This window comes from Globicephala melas, chromosome 19, assembly GCF_963455315.2.
Source record: "Globicephala melas chromosome 19, mGloMel1.2, whole genome shotgun sequence".
Lineage (NCBI taxonomy): Eukaryota > Metazoa > Chordata > Mammalia > Artiodactyla > Delphinidae > Globicephala > Globicephala melas.
In genome coordinates this window covers 34641612-34669498 of record NC_083332.1, presented here as the reverse complement: position 1 = coordinate 34669498, position 27887 = coordinate 34641612, and the positions used below count along the sequence as shown (strand labels likewise).

General features: G+C 42.6%; 1 protein-coding gene across 1 annotated transcript in view; it reads right to left on the bottom strand.

Moving 5' to 3' along the window:
* The window catches only part of CES5A (carboxylesterase 5A), an 86106-nt gene extending 58429 nt beyond the window's left edge, over window positions 1-27677 (bottom strand). Inside the window, exon 1 of the mRNA XM_060288297.1 lies at window positions 27586-27677. Coding sequence (XP_060144280.1) covers window positions 27586-27677 — 92 coding nt within the window. The remainder of the gene's footprint in view (window positions 1-27585) is intronic.
* Between the last annotated feature and the right edge of the window lie 210 nt (window positions 27678-27887).

Here is a 27887-nt window from a genome sequence, read left to right as displayed (position 1 = left end):
AATGTCAAGCAGATTAGGTGATTCTTCTGCTCAAAGCCCCGCAAGGGCTCCTATCTCCTCATTAAAACCACATTCTTTTTCTTTCTTTCTTTCTTTCTTCCTTCCTTCCTTCCTTTCTTTTTGTATGCGTTGGGTCTTCGTTGCTGCGCGCGGGCTTTCTCTAGCTGCGGCGAGCGGCGGCTACTCTTCGTTGCAGTGCGTGGGCTTCTCATTGTGGTGGCTTCTCTTGTTGCAGAGCATGGGCTCTAGGTGCATGGGTTTCAGTAGTTGTGGCTCACGGGCTCTAGAGCGCAGGCTCAGTAGTTGTGGCGCACTGGCTTAGTTGCTCCGCGGCTTGTGGGATCTTCCCAGACCAGGGCTCGAACTCGTGTCCTCTGCATTGGCAGGCAGATTCTTAACCACTTCACCACCAGGGAAGTCCAAAACCACATTCTTTTGATCAGAGTATTTAGTCCATTGACAGTTAAAGTAATTATTGATAGGTATGTACTTATTGCCATTTTAATCCTCATTTTCCAGTTGTTTTTCTAGCTCTTCTTTGTTCCTATCTTCTTTTTTTGGTTTTTCCTTTGGTGGTTTGATGATTTTCTTTTGTAGTATTCTTGAGTTCCTTTCTTTTTGGGTTTTGTGAATCTATTGTAAGTTTTTAATTTGTAAAGCTACATTCTTTACAATGGCTACAAAGCCCTACACACTCTGACCTCTCCTTCTTTACCCTTGGCCTCACCACCTCCACCCTCCTCCTCACTCACTCGTAGCCAGCCATACCAGCCTCCTTACCATTCTTCACATGTACCAGACATGTTCTCACCTCAGGGCCTTTGCACTAGCTACTCCTCCTGCCTGGTTTGTAATCCGTCAGATATCTGCAGGGCTCACTCCTTCACCAGGCATCACTGACTATCCTATGTAAAATTGCAGACCAACCCCAGTATGTTTAATCCTTTTTTCAATATTCAACATTTTATAGCATTTATCATCTTCTAATTTACTATATTACTCACTTATTTGTCATATCTATTGTTTATTGTTCTGCCTCACCCCCTACTAAAAAGTAAATTTCAAGAGGATATGAATCATTATTTTGTTCTCTGATGTGTTCTAAGCATTTAGTGGAAACTAAGTAAATATTTGTTGATTAAATAAGTGAATATGCAAAATGTGTCATTATTACGTGGTATGGAGAAAACTCTCGCCCCATAGTAGGTGCTCAATAAATATTTGTGAATTAAATATTGGTACAATATTGATCCACAGGCCAGACTTAAAAATGTGTCCCAGAGCATGAGCTTAGTGCTTAAATGAGATCAAGTAGAAACTGACCAGCACTGTGCTTGAGCCATAGTAGAGTCTGAATAAGTATTCATTTACTACAATTTTGCTTCAAAAATTATGTTCCCCATCTGGGAATACCATCCCTTCTCTTTCCATACATCCAAAGAAAATCCATCCATCCTTCAAGGCTCAGTCAAGAATCACCTCTTCCTAGAAGTCTTCCAGTTCACTGTCTCCCAGCTCTGAATTCTACACCAGTGTTTTTTTTTAAAATCAGGCAGCCTCAGGTTCTCTCTGAATAGATGTCTGTGTGTAGTTGCTGTGTCAGTGCATCTTCCCATGTACTCCCCTAGTAATCTGTTTCAACGATTAATGCCTTTTCTTGGTATATCCTCCCTTCCATACACACTCCACCTAGTCCTCCTGTGACCACATGAAATATGAGACAGGCATGCCTGCCAATGCTCTCACCACAAAGTTATCGGAATAGAACTTAATAAACAGGACGCAACATATAAAAACACTGAGTCAGAGAAATGACACACAAATGCTGAAACTGCCTTTGCTGCCAAAATTCCAGCCTGTAGATGGTCCTTTACGGTTGGCGATGAGGAGAGCCCATGTTCTTGGGTCTTCTTTACTCCTGGCTTCAGTCAGCATTCTCTGATGTAGCACTTCAACTCTCATGCCTCCTTGGGGCCTCTGTCATCTCCAGTCTTCCAGAACCTCTGGTACCTGGGCTGTTACTTCTGGACCAGGCGCTGTAGCATGCCTAACTTCCCGTGATATTTGGAAATCTACATCCTGTGCCTCAAAGAACCAAGAGAAGAGAATAGGAAAGGAGAGACCAGGCGTTTGCTTTCACAATGTCATCTTTGCAGCTCTGCAGGCCAATGTCTTCCCTTTCTTAGTGGGTTTGTTTGCAGTACTTGCTGAGAATCCATTTGAGAATCTGCTGGGGTCTCTCTGCCAAATCAGATAACTCCCCCACACCCACCTTCCTGGCAGTGATGCTATGTGAAAGCACCTGCAAGCCGGAAAGCAGGGCTGTCCCATGGTGTCTCTTTATAGTTGCATCCAAACACATGTTGTGTTTCTCCAACTGGTCTCAAAGTCAAAGAGCCAGGCAGGCCTGGGAGATCTTCTTTTGTGTCTCTTTGACTTTTAGTGGTAGGTGTTCCTTCAATCTTGGCTGATCACAGAGTGACATCAATATGGATCAGAGAATTAACAAATTCAAGGAAGAGATGCCTTTTGAGAATAGGCATGAGGCTACGAGAGGCTCTCAATAGTTAGAATACAGTTTTTATTTTAGATAAGGGGTTACTTGAAGTTAAAGAGCACTTTAATGTAGGAAATATTTTTGAGCATGTATTATATATAAAGTATTGTACTTTAACTTTTACTGAGTACTTACCATGCACAGAGTACTCTCCATATGCTTCATACATATTCATATCTGTTAAACAATTTAATCCTCAATTTAAGGGAGCGGTGTTATTACACTCACTTTACAGATGAGGCAACTGTGGCACAGAGATGTTAAGTATGGCAGCAAATGGGCTGCAGGAGTCCAAGCAGACACGAGTGGTATCAAGAAGGGCAGAGTAAGATAAACGCCACAAGAGAGGAAAACGGAGAGGGCAGTTCCGTTGCTAGAATCTCCTCTTGTGCCTTTCCTTCCTGGAGAACTTGACATGTTCCTCAAGATTCGGCCCTAGGTGTGCACTCTTCGGTAAAGCCTTCTCTAACCCTTACCGCCAGAAGAGATGAACACGCGCTTGGCTGGTGCATCCTGCCCGGGTCACAGCATTGCCCAGCCTGATCACCCCACGTGACGACTGCTTCCATACCTTCTCCCCTCCCAGGCTGTGAGCTCCTGGAGGGCAGGGGCAGACTGCGCTCCCAGGGCCTCCCCAGCACAAAGCATGGCACAGAATAAATTCTGTTGAATGCTACGGCAGTGAGTCAGGCTTACTTAAAGGCCTCCATCCTGAAGTGACCCATGTCACTTCCACTCACATTCCATGGCCCAAAGCAAGTTACACGCTTCTGGCTGCACTTTCCGCACCTCAGGCCTTGCCTGGCCGAATTCAGCTGTGCCAAACAGACCTCCACAGGGACTGCCAGATGGATCAGTGCCAGACAGGTGGAGAGTGGCCAAACCAAGTCAACATATCCACACCTTGGGAACCCCCTTCACAAAAGGGGCACTTCTGGAAATGTGGGAAAGTTGCAAATGAGGTTGGTATGAAGGGAAGGATTCTGGACACAGATGGAGGAGCCTACACAAGGGCATATTCCTATCCTGCTGTTAATTCTCTGTATGACCTTGGGCACAGCCCTTTCCCTCAAGGGTCCTCTTCCTCTCCATCAGTATAATCTTGGGCTACAAGTTCATGGTCTCCATGGTTATAAGGTTACATGATCCTGACAACCAAGGAATATGCCTCATCGACATGCCCAAAATATTATCTATCCCATAGTTCGGGAGCCTGATGGATTTTAGCAAATGCAGCAAAACACTGCAGAGAAACAGATATTTCTTTCCCATCTTTAAAAAGGCTGTCTTTTTTCCGACCCTCACCTATTTTGTTTCCTTCTTGAAGATTGAGTCCCAGGGGTGAATAAGTTTTGTCATCTCCAAATTCAGAGAAATTTAGATTTCATGGGGTGAGGGAAAGGAAGGATGAAGCATCTCTTCCTTGTCATCACAGGAAACTGCAGCACATTTCAAAAGTAAGACTGGCTTCTGATTATTAACAATAAACTCTGGCCCACAGCCTACCTTGCACATTAATCTTACCAACAGATGCAGACTTGCACACACAGTCTCTGGCTCTGTGCTGAGCCCCAGCTTCTCTGGCCAGTTCTCATGCTGCGATTCTCTAAGGACAGCCATTTCTGTTTGGGCAACTATGAAATCCATTTGTCCTCTCAAGGAAACGTGGCTACTCTAGGGTTTAAGGGGGCAATGGGTCCCTAAAATCTTGACTAAGGAACTTAAGAGATTTGAAAGGAAACTTAAGGTATGTACTAACATTCTTTTAGTATTAAGTGACAGAAACACTAGCTGATACTGACTAAAGCAGAAAAGGTAATTTTTTTTTTTTTTGCTCGTGTACCTGAACAGTCCAGAATGTGGGGGGTGCCTACTAGCTTCGGGAATGACTGGATCTAGGTGCTTGAGCAAGATCATTTGGAGCTTCTCTCTCTCCCTCTCTAACCTACTTTCCTCAATGCACCCTTTCACTCTCAGGCAAACTCTTTCCAAGCTTGACAAGATTCTATCCTAGCAGTTCAGTTAAACAACCTCAGTGAAAAGAGATTCTGCTTGCCACTGGTTCCAACTAAAGTCTCAGAAATGACTCGTTGCATAATTTGAATCACACGCCCTTTTCTCAACCAGTCACTGTAGCCACCCCATTCACATTGCACAAACTGAGTACAAAGGTATAGTTTCCCAAAGAAAAGACAACTTCAAGACCTGGACAGAATGCATGGAGCATTCAGAGGACTCTGTAAAATAAATAGTAACAGGTGGATAGGAGAATAAGACTGGTTCAGTACTACTGAACCAGTTGTGAATTATCTTTTTTTCCCCTCTGGTATTCCTGCACCTGAACACAGTTCAGCCTGAAACCCAAGTGGGCACCATGAACAGAGAGCTCTAGGAGAACTCTATAATTCTGGCTCAAGGAATAGAAAGGAAAACTCCGAATTCTCAGATACAGATGAACTGAACACCACCAAAACCAAATTACATCTTATTGACGTTTATCGATTCCCTGTCTTTCCCAATCAAAAGCAGCATACACATTCTTTTCAAGGGAACATTAAATATTTACCAAGATAGACCATATCCTGCACATAAAACAAACTTTAACAAATTTAAAGTAATTGAAATCATATGAAGTATGTTCTCAAGCTATAATGGAATTAAACTGTAGAACAATAAGATAAAGATAAGAGGAGGGCTTCCCTGGTGGCGCAGTGGTTGAGAGTCCGCCTGCCGATGCAGGGGACACGGGTTTGTGCCCCGGTCCGGGAGGATCCCGCATGCCGCGGGGCGGCTGGGCCTGTGAGCCATGGCCGCTGGGCCTGCGCGTCCGGAGCCTGTGCTCTGCAACGGGAGAGGCCACAGCGGTGAGAGGCCCGCGTACCGCAAAAAAAAAAAAAAAAGATAAGAGGAAAATCCCCAAGCACTAGCATATGAAACAATACACTTTTAAATAATACATGGGTCAAAGAAGAAGTCTCAAGAGAAATAAGAAAATATTTAAACTGAATGAAAATGAAAATACAACTTATCAAAAATTGTGGGATACATGTAAAGCAGGGCTTAGAGAGAAATTTATGTTAAGTGCGTACATTAGTAAAGAAGAAAAGTCTCATATCAGCAGTCTAAACTTCCACAAGAAACTAGAGAAGGAAGAGCAAAATAAAACCAAAGCAACCAGAAGAAAGAAAACAATAAAGGTGATGCAGAGTGAAGAAAATTGAAAAGAGAAAAATAATAGAAAAAACGAATCAAGCCCAAAGTTGCTCTTTTCTTAGATGATTGATAAAATTGAAATGTGTCTAGGAAGATTCACAAGGAAAAAAGACAGGAGACACAAATATTAGTATCAGGAAAAAAAAAAAAATTAGTATCAGGAATGAAAGAGGGGATATCACTACAGTACATTAAAAGAGTAATAAGGAAATACTATAAACATGTCAATTCACGTAAATTCAACAATTTAGATGAAATTGAACAATTCCTGGAAAACCACAAACAACCCAAAATCACTCAAGATAAAACAGACAACCTAAATAGTCTTATAAATATTAAAGAAATTGAATCTGTAGTTAAAAACCTTCCAAAAAAGAAATTTCCAGGCTCAGTGGTTTCACTGGCAGATTCTAAAAAATATTCAAAGAAGAAATAACACTAATTTTACACAATCTCTTCCAGAAAATTGGACTGAAGGGAACATATCCCCATTCATTTTATGAGGCCAGCATCACCCTGATATCAAAAGCATACAAAGATGGTGACAAAAAGAAAACTACAGATAATATCCTTCATGAATATAGAAGCAAAATTTCTCAACAAAATAATAGCAAGCAAATCTAGCAACATATTAAAAAGAATAAAACACATAACCAAGTGAAATTTAGAGCAGAAATATAAACCTGGTTCAATATTAGAAAATCAATCAATGTTATCACCATATAAAAACTTTAAAGGGAATTACACACTATCAATTACACACTACCATGTAATTGATTCAAAAAAAGGATTTAACAAAATTCAACTCCAATTCATGATAAAACTCTCAGTAAGACTGAAATAGAAGGGAATTTTCTCAATCTGATAAATGACATGTATTAAAAATAACAAAACAAAACCCTACAGCTAATATTACATTTAATGGTGAAGGTCTAAGTACATTTCCCTCAGATCAGGAACGAGGCATGGATGCCCCACAGATGGTTATAATCAAAAGAGACTGACAATACAGAATGTTGAGTCAATGGACCACCTGGAACTCGCATGCACTGCTGTTGGGAATATAAAACGGTACAACCATTTTGGATATGTGTTTGGCAATTTCTAATAAAGTTAAACATACGTCTTTCATGTGCTCCAACATGCCACTTCCAATTCAACAGAAATGCATACATATGTGCACCTAAAATATGTACAAGATTACTCACTGAAACCTTAATCATAATAACCAAAATCCAAAAAAACTCAAATTTTTTCAACAGGAAAACAGATAAACAAACAATGATATGTTCATACAATAGGATATTAGTTGGCAGTAAAGGAAAGAACAACCTAGATGAATTTCAGTAACATTATGGCAGGCCAAAGAAGCCTGGCACAAAATAGTACACACTGTGTGATTTCATCTAGGCAAAGTTCTAGAGCAGGCAAAACTAAACTAAGATGATAGAAATCAGAACAGCAGTTGCCTGGGGGGTGAGAAGGTTGACTAGAAATGGGCCCAAGGGAATTTTCTGGAGTGATGGAAATGCTTTATATTTTGTTTGGGGGTCCTGATTTCACAGCTGATTACAATTGTCCAAACTTATAGAACCGAACATTTAAAAGTCGTGCATTTCTACTGTATATAAATTACCTCAATTTAGTAAGAAGAAAAGAAACCCTTTAAGAATATAGCACTTAACTTTCTATGAAACATTTTCACCCCCATTCCCCTATGCCCTCCATTTGAGCTTCCCAACAACCTTAGGAAGTAGGAAGATTGGCTTGTTTTATGGATGAGGAAACTAGGAGAGGATCAGAGTAAGGAAGTGTGTCCCAGGAGCATACAGCATGTGCCAGAGCAAGGACCAGAGCCCAGGTGTTAGGACTCCACGTCCAGTGCTCCTTATGCAATGCCTTGGTTTTCAATCTCTGTTCTCCCTTGCTCTCAAGCATTGCAGAGACGACCACGGACAGGTGACTGTCAGCCTCCACAACTCTCACCACTTTCATCCCTTCTTTTGCTTTAGATTTCATCTGAAACGTTTGAGAATTGCTGATATTATAGATGCTAAAACAACCGTAAATGTCCAGGGGCTCCCCACTTCCTTGGCAGCCTCTGTGGTATGACTTGCAAGACACTAGAATCTGATTTTCACTCTGGGCTAAAACAGTGATATCTGCCTGAAATAGTGCAGCCTCCAGGCACCAGCTATTACATCAGAGTGTATAAAACAGAAAGACCAGCTGGAGAAGAAAGTCTTTAACCGTGGTTCTGCCACTGTGTGCTGTCAGCCCAGTCACCCACTCTCGAGTCTTGGTTTCCCAATCTTTAATACAAGAGACCTGGACTAGGTAAGTTCTAAGTAAGTATCCTATCCTAGGGTCTAGAGCTGGAAGGGTAGTATTCATCTCACTCCAAAACCTCCCACATGAACACTCTCAGTCCAGACACCGCACCTGAGGATTTTCATTCCAGAGAAAAATCTCACAAGTCATTAAGCTGAGATGGACCCTCCTCCATGTACAGCAGTACAGGAGCTCCAGGATAAATCATCTCCCATTCCCTCGCCCAGGGAAATTTCAAAGGACCTGACACCTTCTATGTGTCATTTCTGGGCCAAGAAATTGGTATTATGAGCACTTGGGTCGCAGTCCTAGTTCCATTAATAGTTGACAATGCAACTCTTAAGCAAGACCCCTCCCCTTGTTGCCTCACCAATAAAATGGAGTTTATGGCCCCAGCTTACCTCCCTGGGTAATTGAAAGGACCTAAGAAAGTAAAATAGACAGGCATACTTTGAGCAGAATAAAACTCCCTACCAAGACAAGGGGCTCTTATCTTTGGGGGAGGAAAGCTAGAGCCATTTTACCTTCTAAATCCATGTAGTCCGGAACCAATCCTTTTTTCCCCCGTGCCTGTGTAGCGCCACTATGACCACTAGATGGCGGTAGCTATCACTTGCAGATTCAGAAGGAAGGGTGTGGGAGAGCCAGGGGACCGCCTGCTTTAAGAAAACTAGGCCAAAGCAGGCTCGTTACATCACTTCTAATGGAAGCAGCCAGTTCAGTCTGGATCTTTCTTTATTGCAGGCAACAGTGCAGAGAAACTTCCTGGTTCCTGCGCATTTCAATGCTAATTATTTGGGCTGAAATCACTCTTTATCTCCCAGGGATAGGTCCAAGTCTCTGCCCCACCTTCCCTGGGTACAGGCCTTTCTCCTCGAAGGTCTCTTGTCCCCCTCTCCATCTGCCCCATGCCCCACTCTCAGCCCCATGTCCCACTCTCAGCCCCATGCTTGAAGTGCATTTCTGTCCTGCCTTTAAATCTCAATTTAGTTCTTTGAGCACTCAACGTCTACTTATAGCTGGGGCCACACAGAGTAAGTGCGACCCAGACCCTGACCTCAAAGGAAAAAAGGAGAGCTACAGACAGCTTGAGTTCAAATGCACCTTTGCCCCTCACTTGCTAAATGCATGATTTTGAACACGTCATTCTAATTCTGTTCTTCACTTTCCTTAATTTTAAAATGGGATTAATAATAGTCTTTTTAAAATCACTAATCCTGGTTTTTACAGCTCTTGGAATAGGATTTGGCACGTTGTAGGCAATAATAATGATTCATTGAGCACCTATTGGGTACATTATCTGATTTAATGCCCATATCAATGGCTCAGAGAAGTTAAACAATTTGCCTAAGGTTGCACAGCAACTCTGAAGTAAAGACAGGATTTGAACCAGGTTCTATCTGACTCCAGGAGCCCTGCCTTCTGCTGCTCTTAAAGGGAGAAAACAAGCAGCCAAACATAGGAAATGGAGAGATGAGTAAATCAGCAAACTACACTGTCAGTCCCAGGGTACCCGCAAATCAGCCATCCTGAAATGTGCCATTCAGGTCTCAGAGATCTTGTCTGGATCATCCCTAGCACTCCCTGGGGCTTTGAGAACTGGGGCAAGACCCCTCTTTGGGCTGCAAATTTTTTCATCTATAAAACAAGGCAGCTTGATAGATCACTTTTCTGCACGTGCCTAGTTGTCAAAATCACCTGGGGTCCTTCTTAAAAGTATGGATTTTTGGACCCCACTTCACAGATGCTAAAATAGAATCTCCAGGGGAGGGATCTGAACTTCTGTATTTTTAACAAGTGACTCATGATTCTCAGGACCAGGGAAGTTAGAAAAAAAATCCTAGGTCCAGATGATCTTAGAAGTTCTCCCAGCTCTGTCCATATTGCTTCACTACTACTCATTTGGGCTCCTGATCTGTCACCACGAACACCACAGACCCTCTCCCTTTGCCCTACCATCCAGTTCCCTGAGCATCCCACCCTGCATGGATTTGACTACTCCTTCCTTCCTGTAAGGCACCCAGCTTCTCAAGGGAGCTGAAGCTGTATAAATAATAAATGGAATTTACAGTAGCATTTGGAATTCACTTAAGCACTGGAAACACAGTTGCAGTGACGTCTCCTCAAAAATCTTTTCATTGGGTAAGAAGGAATAAAGATAGCTTCTCTCTTGACTTCCCTAACATGCAAATCAGGATATTTTGACAAGACTTGATTCTAAATGTCCGCAACGTCCCTTGGAAGGTGTCATTTCCACTGCCAGAACAGCAATACCCTGCTGCCGCAGACTGATATACCTGGGAGCCCTAGGCCAGACAACATTTTAGGCCAAGGACAGGGTTACTAGCCCCATGTCCTGGTCGAAGGCCTTGTGGAAAGACTGAGAAAGATGCATAAAGCCAACCCCAGCCTCATAAAACCAGATTCTGCTGTAAATCCCTTCAGTCCTTGCTATTCCTGTTTGCAGAGTCTTCAAATGGTACAGTTGAGCAATACTGGCTTCTCGTTTTTCCTTCTTTCTGCTACAGTCCCTATCTCAGTCTCCACAAAACACTGATACCACTGACTTAAAACATACCCGAAATTCTTACTGTTAGGCCAAGTCTATGAGTTAAGGAAATGTTCTCTGGGAGAGTGAGTACCTTGGGCTGGGTTTCAGAAGACTGGTGTATCAGTCAGCTGTGGCCATGATAGTGCCATGTAACAAGCCACCCCAACACTCAGTGGTTTAAAACAATCATTTATTCTCACTCATGCATGTGTGTGTTGCCTGGACAGCTCTGCTGATCTCATTCAGTTGATCTCAGCTCAGTGGAGTTTGGCTCTGGCCTTGGGTTTAGTCCAGGTCTGTTCCAGGTATCCCTCAATTCTTCTAGGACCAGAAGGCTAACTGGGGCATGTTTCTCTCATGGTGATGGCAGAAGTCCAAGAAGGCAAGTCCACAGCTCAAGCTAACCTCAAGCCACTGCTGGCATTACAGTGGCTCACATCCCATTGAGTAGAGCAAAAGGTAAGGACATACAGTCTGCTCAACGTGAGGCCAGAGTGAGTCAGAACACAGGCAGGGTGTCAGAAGGTAAAAATGGAAGAAAAATGTTGAGTACGCAGGGGTTACTCCCTGCAGGTGAAACGACACAGGAGAGGGATCCTGGAGAAGCTGGAACCAATCTTTATGTGGAATTCACTCAAGCAATAAAGGCGTGGCTGCAGTAATGTCTCCATGGGGAGAGGGGTGGTAAGGAAGGAGAAAATGTAAAGCAAAAAAAACCCAAAAAATAAAACAACAAAGTATGCAACACACCACTGCCTGGACTCTGACTTTCTCAGTGCCTTTTCTCCCCATCTCCCAGGGCAAAAACCCACATGAGAGGTGCCTGACCTCTTCTTTGTCACAATTGGTTGTTTGCTTTAGACAAATCACTTTATAAAAGATCAGGCTGGGAAGGTACTCTGGATAACCATCTTATCCCACCCCCTCAGCTTCCAGAGAGGAAAAGCGCCCTGTGGAAGGTCATTAGGCAAGAAAGAAGCAGAGTGAGGATCACTGCCTGTGCTTGAGCAATTTTCCCACTCGATACACCTCCAAACAGCCAGGTGATTAAGATTTCATGAATTCAACAAACACTTACTTAGCACCTACTCTGTGCCAAGCACTGTTCTAGGTGTTAGGGATAAAGAAGTGAACAAAACACTTCTCCTGAGGCTTCCATTCTACTGAGGGAGGGGGCACAGACAATTAATAGGTAAAAAGTAAATCCACTGTGCGGTGATAAGTGTGATGATAACAATAAGCAGAGTAAGGGGATTTAAGTGTCAACACTGGGGTTGTAGTGAGAGGAGGCTGGTGTCTTATACTGGTGGTTAAGGAAGTTCTCGTAAATGAGATGACATTTGATAAGTGCTATGGTCTGAATGTGTCCCCCCAAAATTTATATGCTGAAATCCTAATCTTTAAGGTAATAGTATTAAGAGGTGTGGCCTTTGGAGGTGATTAGGTCATGCGGTGGAGCCCTCAAGATTGGGATTGGTGCCCTTAAAAAGGGACCCCACAGCATCTCCTCACCTCTTCTGCCATGTGAGGATACAATGAGAAGTCTGCAACCTGGAAGAGGGCCCTCACCTGACCATGCCAGCACCCTGATCTTGGACTTCCAGCCTCCAGAACTGTGAAAAATAAATTTTTGCTGTTTATAAGATACGCAGTCTGTGGTGTTTTGTTATAGCAGCCTGAACAGACTAAGACAATCAGGGAGTTGAAAGAACCAAGGAGGCAGTTGAGAAAATATCTGGGCCTTTTCAGCAGAGGGATCCACAAGTGCAAAGAGTCAGGAATGAGCTTGGCATGGAGCAAGGTGAGCAAGGGGAAGTAGTGGTCAAAAAGGTCAGCAAGACAGCAATGGGGGTAGGACCAGGTCATAGAGGGCCTTGGGGGCTGTGATGGTTAATTTATGTGTCAACTTGATTGGACTACGGGATGCCCAGATAGCAGGTAAAACATTATTTCTGGTGCATCTGTGAGGGTATTTCTGGAAAAGATTCGCATTTGATTCAGTAGACTAAGTAAGGAAGATTCGCAGTCACCAATGGGGGTGAGCATCAGCCAATCTCTTAAGGGACCAAATAGAATAAAAAGGAAAAGAAAGGCAAATTCCCTCTCTCTTTTCTTGAACTGAGACCTCCGTCTTCTCTTACCCTCGGACACTGGTGCTCCTGTTCTCAGGCCTTCGGGACTTACACCAGTGGCCCACCAGCCCTGTGACCTTCAGCCTTGGACTAAATCATACTACTGCTTTTCTGGTTCTCCAGCTTGCAGACATCAGACTGCAGACTTCTCAGCCTCCATAACCACGTAAGCCAATTCCTATAATAAATCTCCTCTTTATTTCCATATCTCTGTCTCTGTCTATCTCTATCTCTATATCTATATCCACCTGTATCCTATTGGTTCTGGTTCTCTTGGGAACCCTGACAGGAGCCATAAAAGCACTGAAGACTTTGCTCCAAACAGGATAGAAAGCACTGGAGGGTTCTGAGCCAAGGAGACACATGATTGGACTTTAGTTTTGAAAGATCACTTTGGCTGCTGTGTCAAGAACAGATTGTAAGGGTGGAGGCTAAGAGTCTGACTGGGTGGAAATTTCAGTAATCCAAGCCAGCAGTGGTAGTAGTGGCTGGGACCAGGGGTTGGCATTCTTGGCGATGAGAAAGGGTCATATTTGGGATTATTTTGGTGGTGAAGCTGAGAGGATTTCCTGACAGATCAGAAGTGTAGTATTAGAGATCAAGGTCAGAAAAGACTCCAAGATTTTTATGGTGAGCAACTGGAAATGGTAGTCACCATTTTCTGAGTTGGGGAAAGTTGCAGGAGAAGCAGACTTGAATAGACAAATCCGAATGCATGTAGAAAAGGCAGTTACTTCCTTTGCTTTCTGATTGCCTGTGTTTGGCCTTACACAACTCAGCTACCCATACCCAGGGCAGTTTAAAGGGTTTCTGTAGCCAAATACACCCACGGTCGCACTTTCCTCTGATAGATGTAGTGATTTCCAGTAAATTCTTGGTCCCAGTTTGGGATCTCCAGGAAGCAGACTCTGAGATGAAGTTTAGCATGCAGAGGTTTTTTTTAGAAAGTACTCTTGGGATCAATACCTGTGGAATGAAGGGAAGGAAGCAGATTGGGCAGAGGAAGATGTTGAGCTGAGATGCAGTGTCAATGGAAGTGTGGGGAGTTCTGAAAATGAGAAAATCCTTCAGAAGTGCCAAAGCTGGGGTGAGAAGCCCACTCTGAGAAAAAGTCACTCTCTTCATCGAGGCAACCCTAAAAGGGCTGTTGCTGACATCTGTATTCCCAAGACACGGCCAGCAGCTGGGGAAATACATTCTTTATTCCAGAAAGAGGATCTGGCCAGTGAATCAAAATGTCCACCACACTTCCTCATGTCAAACACAAGGAAGCAAGCTAGTTTCTTTACGTCCAGTTCTTCGGTACTAACTCCTGGCTGGTGAGCAAGTGGCAAATCCATCTGAGTTCACAGACTTTCCAACCGGTGGTGAAACAGGAGAGTATCTTAACAATGGAAATGAACTCAGAGGGAATTCCTGGTGGAAGGATGCCACCGTGGAGCCATGGGCTATCATGCAGCTGTCAACCCAGACCCCTGGTAACATCTAGTCACATCTTTTGGAGTCTTGATTTAAAACATCAGTTTTTAGTATGTGAAAAACTCAGGAAGTTAGGTAAAAATTGTGAACCAAGCACAATCTCCATATTGTCCTTCTTATCCTAAACGCTTAGAAAAAAAAACATTAAAAGAATCATAAACATTGATGATTATATAAACAAATAAAATACAATATAAATAGACTATATACATGTTTAAAAATATATTCGCATATAATAAAAATCCATAACAGTATTGGAAAAAAGAAGGGGTGCCCCCAATGGACCAAAAAGTGTTAGGAATCCCTGAAAGGACAAAGTAAGATAGGGAGGACTGAAACAGGAAACCATACCTCAGTTGTACAAAGGAGAAACCTTCTGCAAAAAGTGGGGGAAGCAGCGCTAGAGGCACCAAAGTCAGAGGCAGCAGGAGGGCTCATGGATGATCAATGGGGTGACCGTTACAGAAGCAAATCAATACCATAAAATACTAAATTTAACAATCTGAAGAGCTAAATTTAACGTGAAGAACTAAATTCAACAAACTGAAGAACTAAAAATCCATGGAAGGAATCAATAAAATGAATGAAGAGAGATTTTAGAAAAGTCTAATTGGTATTCTCATGTGAGGAGATATTGCATATATACAAAGTAATCAACTAGAAGTCTTAGAAATAACAAATTTGAGTATTGAAATAAAAAACTCAACATATGGGCTGAATATCAGAATAGATAAAAGTAAAGAGCAAATTACTAAACTAGGATATGGAAGCAAGGATTTCTCCCAGAACAAAGCATGGAAAGCAACATAGATAGAAAGTAAGAAAAAAGTAGAGAAATGGAGAATGAATCCAACAGCGACAAAATCCATCTAGTAAGAGTTCTAGAAAGAGGGACTAGTTAGAATGAAGACGTATTCAAATAAGAAGTGAGGGGGAAATGCTGAAAAAAAAAAAAAAAAATGGAAGTCTCCAGATTGACAGGGCCATCAAGTGCTGAGCAAGTTAAATCTGAAAAAGATCTACATCTAGGTATCTTATGGACATTTTTACAAGACGAGAAAAATTCTCCATACAGACAAAACTGATTCCTTGCAAAGGAATGAGAATCAAGTGTCATCAAAATTCTTACTGGCACCACCAAATGCAACAGGCAATAGAACAGTAGTCCCAGAGATCTAAGGGAATTTACTTTTAACCTAGAATTTGATGTTCAGTAGAACTATCTTTGAAGTAAAAGGGGAAAATAGAGATATTGTCAAACATGCCCAAAAGAATTCTTAGACAGGATGGAACCATATAAAATTAAAAAAAGGAATCAAAGAGGGATTACTATATATTGTATCCAAATATGGGATTCAAGTCACGTTAAAAAAAGGAACCCCCCCAAAAAAAAGGAACCCAAAGAAATTAACAAATTTTACTAATTGAAATACATGATGATGTTAAAACAAAATGATTAATATTTTGTAACTAAAATCCCAAACTATATCAACATGGTAGTTTTGGGGAAGAGAAAGGAAAGAATAGTAGGAGAAGGGAAGTAGTAAAAGGTTTTAGTATTTTTCACTGAAAGGATGTATGTAGTGATTAATTCCAGATATCATTAGCCCTCTCAAAAATGCACCCAATCTATTACAACTGATTGAAAGTATACAAATGGGATGAGTAGCTTCCAAACATTACAGAAGAAAAAATAAAATGTATTCAATAATTTTTTTAAAAAGGACAGGAGAGATAGGGATAAAAAAAACCAAGAATTTATGATAAATAAAAAGCACAAAAAAAAGTCAGGAATAAGCTCAAATATATCAGTAATATCAATAAGTATGAGTGGTTTAAATGCCTACTGGATGACAGAGACTGTTAAATTAAGTTTAAAAAATAAAAGCCTATATGCTGCTTGTAAAATACACCTAAAGCAAAATGACAGAGGGAGATTAAAAGTTAAAGGATGAAAATAGCTATGGCATGCAAATACCAATAAAAACAAAGTAGGCAGAGTTGTAATAATATCAAACAAAATAGAGCTCAAGGGAAAAAAATAACAAAAGGAACTAGAGGGAAGAGATAATTCATATTGATAAAATATAACATTTACAGAAAAGATATATCAAAAAATATATGATATATCTACAAAAATGTATTTGTAGATTGATATATCAGCCATGAACTTTATGCACCCAATAATATAGTTTCAACACATAAAGGAAAAATAAAAGTTATACAAGGAAAAAGTGATAATCAACTATCATGGTAAGAGGCTTTGTTACTCACCTCTCAGAAATCACCAGATCAAGAAGCTGTAGATCAAGTACAGATAAAGAGGATCTGAATAACATGTATATTATAATTTGAAGTGTGGTTTAACAGATAAGATGTTAATTAAAAGAGACTGCTCATTATATCAGTTATGCAGGGAACATTCAAGAAAAGGAACTCATGTATTAGGTCACAAAGGAAATCTCAACAAATCCCACAAGAAGGAAGTCAGACAGGTTACCTTCTAGTTAAAATGCAATAAAATTAGAAATTAATAACAAAGAAATGGCCAAAAAGTTCTATGTATCTGAAAAATGTTAAATATCTTTTAAATAATTCTTAGGTTAACGAAGAAAAGGTAATATTATTATTTAGAAATGAATGACAAGGAGAGGCCATATATCAAAACCTGAGGTATATACCTAACTCTGGAAAATTTAGTCTTAAAATGAAGTTCTCAGAAAAGAGGAAAAAAAGGAAAACAAAATAACTAAGCTTTTCAACTCAAGAAGTTAGAAGAAGAAAAACAAAATAAATACAATGACATTTGAGGAAGATATTAATAGAGACAAAATGCAAACATTAATAAACTAGAAAACAAATCAACAGTATAGATTAATAAAACTAAAAGCTGGCTCTTTGAAAACACCAATGAACTAGAATAATCTATGGCAAGACTGAGACTTGTGGGTAGGGTAGGGAAGAATGACAGAAAAGTACAACATCAAGAGTGAGAAAAGAAACATACTAGACAAAGCATATTTTAAATTAAAGAGAAAGTATATGCTAATTTACACCAAAGCATTTGAAAATCCAGATGAATAGGATAATTTTCTGGAAAACAATAAATCACAAAAATTGGCTCAAAAAGGAAAAAAAATCATGAAAGACCAATAATCATAGAAGAAATGGAATGGTCATTAAAACTTTACCCTTTTAAAGTGCACCAAAGTGAGAAAGTTTACAGTTTTGAATGTCCTACAAAACATTCAAGAAACCCAGAATTCCATGCAATTCTATTCTATAACCCAATTCCAAAACTGGACAGGGAAAACAAATACAGAAGGGGAAAAACCAGAAGCCAATATCATTTATGCGTGAAGATGCAAAAATCCTAAACAAAATATTATAATATCAAAACCAGAATTGCATTGTGAGCAGGTATATAAGAATGAAACACTAGAACATCATCCATGTTTCTGACTAGACTGAAATCATCTCAACAGATCATTTCAATTGATGCTGAAATTTAATAAAATTTAGCATCCATTTCTGATTAATTTAAAAAAAAAACCTGACTTAATAATGTTTTCTACTATAGACCCACAGCACACATCAAAGTTAATGATAAATTACCAGAAACAATCCCATTACAGTCAGGATCAAGGCAAGGATGCCCATAATCTCTGCTACTTTTCAGTACTGTACTGAGGGCTTGCTTGTGGAGAAAGACAAGAAGAAAAGGAAATAAATATACTGCTGAACAGAAAGAGACAAAATGGTTAGTATTTTCAGTCAATATAACCATCTACCTGGGAAATCCACAAGAACCAAAAGCCTATTTATAATCGAATATGAATTCATCAAGGTGACAGATATAAACACACAAAATTAATAACTTTCATATTCCATAGCAATAACTAATTAGAATATGCACTTTATAACCCTATTCACAAAAGGGAAAAAAAGAACCTGAAAAATATCTCAGACAAACTTAATTAAAAATACCAGCAGAAGAAAGGTATAAAGCTTTAGGACATGAAGGAAAACCTGAATAAATATGAAGCCTGCAATATTGCTAGGTAGAGTAGATCTTAAACACCTGTCTTTTAAAGCCCCATTTCTCTAACACTAGGACCAGACTCATACAGCAAAGGCCAAAACCAAAAACTTGCCTTTTAAGTCAAGCGTGCAGGGCTTTGTAGATTGAAGACTTTGTTAGCAATTGGGGAAATTAAGAAAATGTCTTTTCAGGAAGCAAAATGAGGGTGTGCACTGGGAACAGAAGGGAGCAGAAAGAAAGACTGGGGGACATGGAAAATAAAACTTGCAGAATTAATAAAGTTCACCATTGTGGGCCCTGACCAAGGTGAGACCCAAGAGTGGGAGAGGGGGAGGTCTCTGTCCCCACATATACCCCACAAAGCCGTGGTGGCCAAACAGATGGCACAGCACATTTTTAAACCACTTTTTAACACAGTCACTTTTTTTGCCTGCTTGCTCTTTATTCCTCTAGTCAAAAGTTCCACCAGCTGTCACTGTCTCAAAGAAAATGTCAGGGGTTTGTGGCTGCCTGTGCCTCTCCTCAGCTCAGTAGGGGAGAGGGTCCCAGGGACCTCAGCTCGCTGTCGTCCTGGCTGCAGAACTTGTGAAGCGGCTGAGGGGTGGGCCCCTCACCAAAATGAACCCACCAAGGAGGTCCATAGCCAATCCTTCCCCTACAGTAGCCCTTTCCAGGTAGAAACATATGTACTTCCCAAAGCACTTTCCCTCTATTTCCTTGTCTCCTTCCAGACACCCCTGTGAGGTCAATATTATTTCCATTTCAAAGGGAGAACAATGGGGAAGCCTGGCTTCCAGGCTTTCAAGCTGTGTGACCTTAGAAAATGCCCTTTCCCTCTCTGGGCCTCAGCTTCCCCACTGCAAAATGGAATCGACCAAAGGTCCTCCAAAGTCCTTCCAACTCTATGGCTCTAGACCACCGCTTAGTATCAGGAAGACAGCACTTATCCTTCTCTCTGAATGACAGCTCCTGCTGCCTCTCTGAATCCTTCCTTCCACTCCAGAGAGCCCACTTACACACCAAGGAAATCAGAACCTGGGAACTGGAGGAAGCTACCAAACTAGGTTCTGTTGCTTTAGCATTTTTTTCCGTCTCCAAACACCCATCAGTAACCTCTTTAAATGACAGCCAAATAGGGCAGTTGGTTTCTTGCTGAATCAAAATAAGGAAGGAAAAAAAAAAAAAAACTTGATGAGTAATTTGCTGAAACTAATCTCTGCTCCACCCCAAACCTTTTGAAATTACACATTTAAACTGATCTAGAGAACTTTAAAGATGCATTTAAAATTTCTTTCCCCCTTGTTTAACTATATAATTGTTTTCACTCACAGTAATCGTCTCTCGGAGACGTATGCTTGACTTATTTAATAAATCCTTCACATTTGAACTCATCCATTAGCAATAAGGAGCCTGACACTCCATTACCCACAATAAATTTCACTGCCATTAAATAGCCACATACCACATGGAGGAAAAGAGACACTTGGATGTCCTTGCCGAGCCAGGGCAGCGTTGGAGCTCAGCCCCAGAGCCTGCTCCAAGCCTGCCTCTGGGTTCCTTATTCCATCTCTGGATTCTCTGGGAGTCAAGGTATTGATCTAGCCAACCTGGAGGCTGACCCAGAAAGACAAAGTGGGATGGGTACACACATCTGCTCTAAGGCTCATCTTTGTCATTCCAGAAGGTTTGGGGCTGGGGTCCAGGCAATAGGAGCCTGTGGCTAGTGACCACCCTGGGGCCAAGGAAGGGAGCAGGCAAACAGAGCAGCGGCCAGGACTGCCCTTGGGCTTAATACAAGGCCTCAGCCACCCAGCTGGCCTTGACACAGATCCCCAGTCCTCCAGCACATCGTGCACACGGCACAGCTGATAAAGAAAAGTCAAATGTGTTTACCACTTTCCTCCACCGTTGCCAGCTGGCTGCATTCTCAGGGGGCACTGAAGCTTAGCTTACAAGCCGATGGCACCTCTCCTCATTACCAAAGGGCGGCTCCAGCATGGGAGGAAGAAGAGAATCATTGATTGGGGAACCTTGGAGTCAGAGCTGAAAGAAACCTCAGAGACCATTGATTCCAGGAGTTCTCAAGCTCTGCTGTGTGTCGGCATCACCTTGAGAGATATCTGAATCTTCAAGGAATACCCAGGTAATGCTAATGCAACCAGAGGTGATCTGGTTTACTGGTTCTCAACATTGTCTATACAATATAATGACCTGGGAAGTTTTAAAAGTACCAATTCCTGGGCCTCACCCCATACCAGTTAAATCAGAACTTCTGGCTATAGGCCCGGGACATCAGAATTATTGAAAAGCTCCCCAGGTGATTATGATGGGCCATCAGGATTGAAAACTACTGATCTGGGCATCTTACAGAAAAGATACTATGGCCCAGAGAGTGGTTAAAACTTGCCCCACATCCCACAGCAAGTAAGAGAGAGAGCTGTATAGAATCCAGGCGTTTGCCAGTCTATCGTGAGCTCTCTGTGCATCCTGTGATATGTGAGGGTAAGGAACATGGCCAGTGTCACCCAGGAAAGCTCGATGCCCTGAAATGACAGCCACCCTGCAGGAGATGATCCTTCAGAAGATCATGCACCTAAATGGTGTCAGTGCTGCTGATCTGGAAACCACACTTTTTGAGTCCAGACCCCTTTTATAATGCCTCCTCCTTCCTTTTGAATCTCAGCGCTCACCCATCAGACATCAACCCCTAGCTCTCGTCAGTCTCTGCACAGAATGAAGCCATGGAAATGAGCACGCTGTCTTCTGCACCTTAGCAAGGGGTCCTAAGTGTCATAAGTAAATGGTAGATTCAGTAAATCTGTTTCCTGCCCAGGCTGTGAGTGCTTTGAGGGCAGCTCTGAGTCCCCTTCTCCTGTATTCCTTGGTTTGGGGCTAAGGACCGCCAGATAGAAAAGGCTCCACGTGGCCTTGGGCAAGTCACTTCCTTGCATGAGTCTCATCTGTAAAATCTGAATGCTAACACTCACTTCCTAGGACATCATTTAGATTCCGTGAAACACCAGAAGTAAAGTGCCAAGCCCAGAAGGGATGTGTAAAATGTAGTTGACTATCTCAATTTCTATACAGAGATGGCACATCAAGGGAGATGCTGAACTTGGATAGCCTGGGTTCCAATTCAGTCTGTACCACTTCTTAGACCTTAACCTTTCTGACCTTGACTTCCTCTTCTGTATGATAACAGCAAGTGCCACAAAGGATTGTTGTGAAGGTTAAATTAGAAAGTACATCTAGAGCACTTAGCACATGGTAAGCACTCAATAAGCATTAGCTATTATTATTACTGCTGACCCCAGCCTCCTTCACAGTTAGCACAGCAAATGCTGGGAGTCCTATCCCCAGTGGTGGAGGACCTTACGTGGAACTCTCCACCTTAGCAAAGAGGCACACACTCATTTGGCTGGGTGAGGATTACAAAGTGTGGCCGTGAGCAAGAGAGAAGCCAGCTGGATTTACAGCAACCCTAGCAGGTGGCCCAAGTCCTCAGGGCAGCTGGGACACAGCGCCCTTCCCATAACAGGGGGGCACCTCCTCTGTTACCCCATGGAGGCTGTCCATGCCTCTAGCAGGATGCTCATGACATTCAAGTCAATCACTGTCTTATCCTCTGACCAAAACCCCAGAGGCCAGGCCTTTTTCTTACATGTGTCCCTTTTGAATCCTGGGATACGGTAGGCTCTCAATAATATTCACCAGGTAAATGAATGAATGAATAAATGAATTCATGCTAGAAAAATCTGTTGAACTCAGTAGTCCTAGGGATGTTGGGTTGAGCCATGAGGTTCTTGGGAATACAACAGAGGGAACACAGGACAGGAATCCCGCTAACAAAGGGCAGGGACCCACTCATCTCAGGACGGCCAGCCCTGTCTGGGACAGGGGCACTTAGGGAGAGGAAGGAGCCACATGATAGAGGATTTTGCTGACAAAATTCTCTAACTCTATGTCTGGACCAAGGAACTTTCTCCAGGGCTCTTAGAGCAGGGTATGTAAACTGTGGAGAAGGGTTCCTGGAAGGAAAGTCAGGGGAGGGCTTAGGAAGGTTGACTCTTCCCAGACTGACTGCCTGAACTGGGAGCCTCCAGGCCCCAGAGCGCCTGGTTAGAGCTTAAGGGGCAGAATGAATGCTGCCATTTTACTCTGTTGGTCATTTTCTGTCATATGAAATCTTGAATTTCCACTAAACTGCAATTTAATATTTTAATGTGGTAGCTCCTCCACCATAGCAGTGGTGCTGAGTTCCAATCCACCTACTTCCCCAAGTGGGCAACATAAGGTCCTTCCTACCACTTCAGGTGGTCCCAGCACTCCACAGATCAGGAGAGCAACCAAGAGAAGCCTACACCAGGAGGATGGATGGGTTGGAATGCAATGCTTTGGAGTGATTTCAGAGTACACTAGGTTGCAAATGAACAGAAACGCGTGACTCTTGAATGAACGGGTCTCCTTTCTTAGTAAAAGATTATTTTGTCTACCTCCTTATCTCCTCCTTTAGAAGAAAAGAAGGTCATATAGATCCATAAAAGCCAAAGACTTGTAGGTAATCAAAAGAAATGTGGTCAACTGGTTTTCTCCACTGTGCACTGAGCATGAGGCAGGAGCAAAATAAATGGATTCAGGAAAGGTCTAGATGGAAGGAGACATCTCTCTGACCCTAAGGGCTGCTGGGGATTTATGAAAGAGAGGGAGCCTTGAAATGAGCTCTATCTCTGCCCAGGCTCCTTGGGGTCAGGACCATGTCATCTTCAGGTTCTTATCACCGGCAGTTTATGTAAACTTGTTCCCTGACCCATAGCGGGTGCTCAACACTTGTTGGATGAGTATCCAGGATGGTCTAGAAATGACTCATAATTGAAAGAGTGTCTTGAAGAAGAGGTAGACACTTTGCCAGGGACCGGCAAACTACAAACTGTAGGCCAAATCAGTCCCCATCTGTTTCTGCACAGCCCACAAGGTAAAAATGATTTTTACACTTTTAAATAGTTGGGGAAAAATCAGAAGAATAATATTTTGTGCAAAGTAAAATATCAGATGAAATTCAAATTTCTGTATCCATAAATAAAGTGTTCTTGGAACACAGCTACATCCATTCATTTATGTATTGTTGATAGCTGCTTTTGCATGTCCCAGTGGAAGAGCTGAGTAGTAGTGACAGAGACCATATGGCCCACAAAGCCTAAAATATTTATTATTAAGCCCTTTACAGAAAACGTTTGCTAGCTCCTGTTCTAAACCTTTAAAATATGTAAAGAGCTGAGAGGGAGTGAGAGAAAGAGAAGGAGGGAGAGAGAAAAAGGGAGTAGCTTGGTAGAAGAGCAAACTACGGCTCACCTGAGTGTGTCTTAGTCCATTTGGGCAGCTATAACTAACTGCCATGGACTGGGTGGTTTAAACAAAAACATTTATTTCTCACAGTTCTGGAGGCTGAACAGTCCAATATCAAGGTGTTGACAGATCTGGTGTGTGGTTTGCAGATGGCCATCTTCCTACTGTATCCACACACGGCAGAGAGCAGAGAGGGAGAACCAGCTCTCTCCTGTCTCTTCTTATTGGGGCGCTAATCCCACCACGAAGACCCCACTCTCAGGACCTCATGTAAACCTAGTTACCCCTCAAAGGCCCCATTTCCAAATACCATCACACTGGGGATTAGGGCTTCAATATAAATTTGGGGGGAACACAAACATTCAGTCTATTGCACAGAGTTATCCAAAGAGGATATATGTGGCCTTGAAAAGGGACATTTGTTCTCACTCTGATGGATACCTACTTCTGAGATATTTTTAGGGATTTCAAGCATTAGGACAGGGAGTTAGCAGATGATCTTTAAGCCCCTTCTACCCCTGAGATGCCCTCAAGGCCAGAGAATTCCAAGGTGACTCTGGTCCAGGGGTCTCTGATGCCTTCAGGCTCTCACATTACATTCTCTCTGCACCACCAGTTCTGTGGGAAGCTTTTCTGGTGCCAATAAGCTAGAGAACCCACTGATGAATGCATCTATCCATCAAGTAAGCTTAGCTAGATACACATGAGGCTGAAGATTCAAATTTTATTCTTTAAACCAATAGCTGATGGCAATTACTGACAAGAAAAGTTATTTCTGATTCACCAAGTCTCAAAGCTTTTGTTATGAGTCACTCTTCCAACAAAAAGTGATGCTGCAGTTATATATGATCTTCTGTGGCCTTTTTCTATTGAACCATATTGATCTATTTCTCATCTGAAGTCATAAGGGCCTGATATACCTGCAGTCTGACCTTGCATCTTAAAAGGTCCTACTAGCCATCTTAACTTGAAAGCTCTCGTTTTGGTATAAACATGGGCCTGCTTCTGATTGAGGCACTGTCCTGGGTACAGGCACCGAGTCTGCTCTTTAAAATTATTCTACCTAGGAAAGGTTCTTTCAGGTGAACAAATAAAGTAAAGCCCCAGGCGGAGCAAACAGAAGCCCCAGCAGGCTTAGAATAACCTCAGGGAATCAAAATAGCTGGAGAACAGGTTGATGTGATTAACAAAATTTTCTGTCATCTCAGAAGGTATGAGTCAGGTTTTACTGTAATAATGCCATGTAACAAACAATCCCAAAATCTTAGCGCCTTACAACAATAAGCATTCATTTCCTAACCACGGGTCAACTGTAGTTGGCCATTCTCAGCTAGGCTTAGTGGGGTCCAATAAACTAGATTGGACTCATGCTTTGGGATGTTTCAGATCTACTCTCTGCATCTTCCATTAGGGCTGGGGCATGTTATTCTCATAATGCAGAACAGAAGCTCCAAGAGGGCTGCAGAAACTCACTAAGCCTCTTTAAGTCTCAGCTTGGAACTTGCACAATACCTCCTTGTACATCTTGTTGGTCAGAGCAAGTCATATGACCAAGCCCAAAATCAATGGGACGTGGAGGTATATCAGAGCCATGGAGAAGCCATGGAGAAGCCATGGCCAGCACATAAAGGGAAGGAAGAATCATGGACAAATAACACAACCTAACACAGGGGGTGACCTGAAGTGCCTTTACTTCCCGAGCTTTGCTGAAACTATAAGAAAGTCAAGAGGCATTTTCTTTCTCACTTAGAGCTCGAGGACTGTGCAGGAATCTTGGTTTGATGATAGAGGACATGGGTGGTGTGGACCATTGTCTGAGTACCATGGGTCCCATCTACCCCTGGAGATAGGGAGGTTTATGGAAGGTGAAGCTGAGTCCTCTAAAACGTAAAGAAAACCCATCAAGCCCACATGAATACATTTTCTCCTATCTCCACCTTCTTGCAGGATTCTGTTTAACTGGTTAACTCTGGTTAATTGGCTTCCAGTTTACCGAGATTGTATCTTTTTTTTAACATATTTATTAATTATTTATTTATTTTATTTATTTTTGGCTGCATCAGGTCTTGGTTTTGGCACGCAGGTTTTTCATTGAGGCACGCAGGATCTTTCGTTGCAGCATGAGGGCTCTTTGTTGTGGTGCGCAGGCTTCTCTCTAGTTGTGGCATGCGGGTTTTCTCTTTTCTAGTTGTGGCACACAGGCTCTGGGGCACGTGGGCTCTGTAGTTTGTGGCATGCAGGCTCTAGCTGAGGCGTGCGAGCTCAGTAATTGTGGCATGCAGGCTTAGTTGCCCCACGGCATGTGGGATCTTAGTTCCCGACCAGGGATCAAACCCGGGCCCCCTGCATTGTAAGGTGGATTCTTTACCATTGGACCACCAGGGAAGTCCCCAGAGATTATATCTTGTGTTTTTACCACCCACTTAGCAAGTGGTGTTACTTCTGAATAGCCAGGATAATGATAAAATAAACAAAAGGCTATAGTCCTGTTCACGTGCTTACTTCTTGACTGTTTACAAAATGTTTATACTCACATTAGCTCCTTTGACACAATCAACCATCCTGTGAAGTGAGAACAAAGACAAGATAAGACCTACTTTAAAAGTACTGATATGGGGCTTCCCTGGTGGCGCAGTGGTTGGGAGTCCGCCTGCCAATGCAGGGGACACGGGTTCGTGCCCCGGTCTGGGAGGATCCCACATGCGGAGCGGCTGGGCCCGTGAGCCATGGCCGCTGACCCTGCGCGTCCAGAGCCTGTGCTCCGCAACGGGAGAGGCCACAACAGTGAGAGGCCCACGTACGGCGCAAAAAAAAAAAAAAAAAGTGCTGATATGAAGGCTCAGAAATGGTGGGGATGTGACCAAGTTCAAAGGCCAAGTATTAAAGAGATGGAACAGACTTAAGATTTTCTAACTCCTTGCCCAGTACTCCCTCCCCTCCCCTCTGAGGAAGAACAAAGGAAGCACTGAGAGTGGGAAGCCATTGATTCTCTCCTGGCCAATCCAGGAACACCTCAGGGAAGAGGCAGTTGTCAAAAGCTATTGGAAGGAAGCTGTCAGAATGGCACAGGGGAAATGTTTTTACACCTTCACACAAAACAAGATCATCCAAAAACCTTACAACTACCTCTACTCATCTAGCCACTAGCCCACAGAATGCCTTAAGCAGCCTCCTAGGCTGATGCTCCATTTCCCGTCTTGCCCCCAGAGGTCTCTTCTCCATGCAATAGCCAGAGAGTCTGCACAAAACCCTCCAATGGCCCCCAACTTGCTCACAATAAGGCTCTCTGGCCTAGCCATATGCTTTCTCTCTGTCGCCCCTCCTACTGCCTCTCTCCTCTCCAGCCTCACCCACCTCTGTGCTTCTCCTTGAGCACAGCAAGCATCCTTCTCTCTCAGGGTCTTTGCACTTTCAATTCCCTCTACTTAGAATGCCATGCCTCCCAATATACCTATGGTTCACCTTCTCACCTGATCCAGTTCTCCGCCTGATTGTGCCCTCTTTGGAGGTGTCTGAACAGCCCACCTAAAATTCCACATCTCATCACTCTCTATATTTTCACTGTATTTTGCTTTTCTTCATTGCATCTGTCACTTTGTGATAATATACTGTACATGAAGATGTTTGCTTCCTTATTGTCTGTCTCTCCTGGAACAGAAGCTCCATGAGAGTAGAGAACTTGTCTGTTCACTGCCTTATCTAGCAGCTCCCTGAAGCATGAATGGTATATGGCAAATGTTCAGTAAATATTTGTTGAACAGATGAATCAAATAAATTAATGAACTGGTTAGCTCTTTCTCCTCCAGCTACAACCCACTTCACTACCTCACCTGTGGGAGGTACGAAACTTTCCTAGAACTGTTCATGGGCTCATGCATCCTTCAAGAAGAGTTGAGCCCCAAGACACCATCAACAATGGCCTGGCCCCATTTCATACCCTCTCAGTGGCTGCTCTGACAACCTTGTATGATCACAAGCCTGGAACAGAGGCTTGACGGTGCTAAACCGGGGATCAGGAGGAGGCGCCATCTTGTGTCCCTGGAGCAGAGGTCTTGGGACAAAGCCCTGAAAACTGGCATCTAGTCCAGGAGCATGAAACAGATTGAATTCCTCATGATGCTCTGGGGCCTCCTTCATGGGGATGGCTTCCTTGAACCAGTGTCCTACTTGGTGTGGGTCCCCTACAGTCTCTTGCTAAGGGACCCTGTTAACCCTGAGAGTTTCCCTGAGAACAGAAAT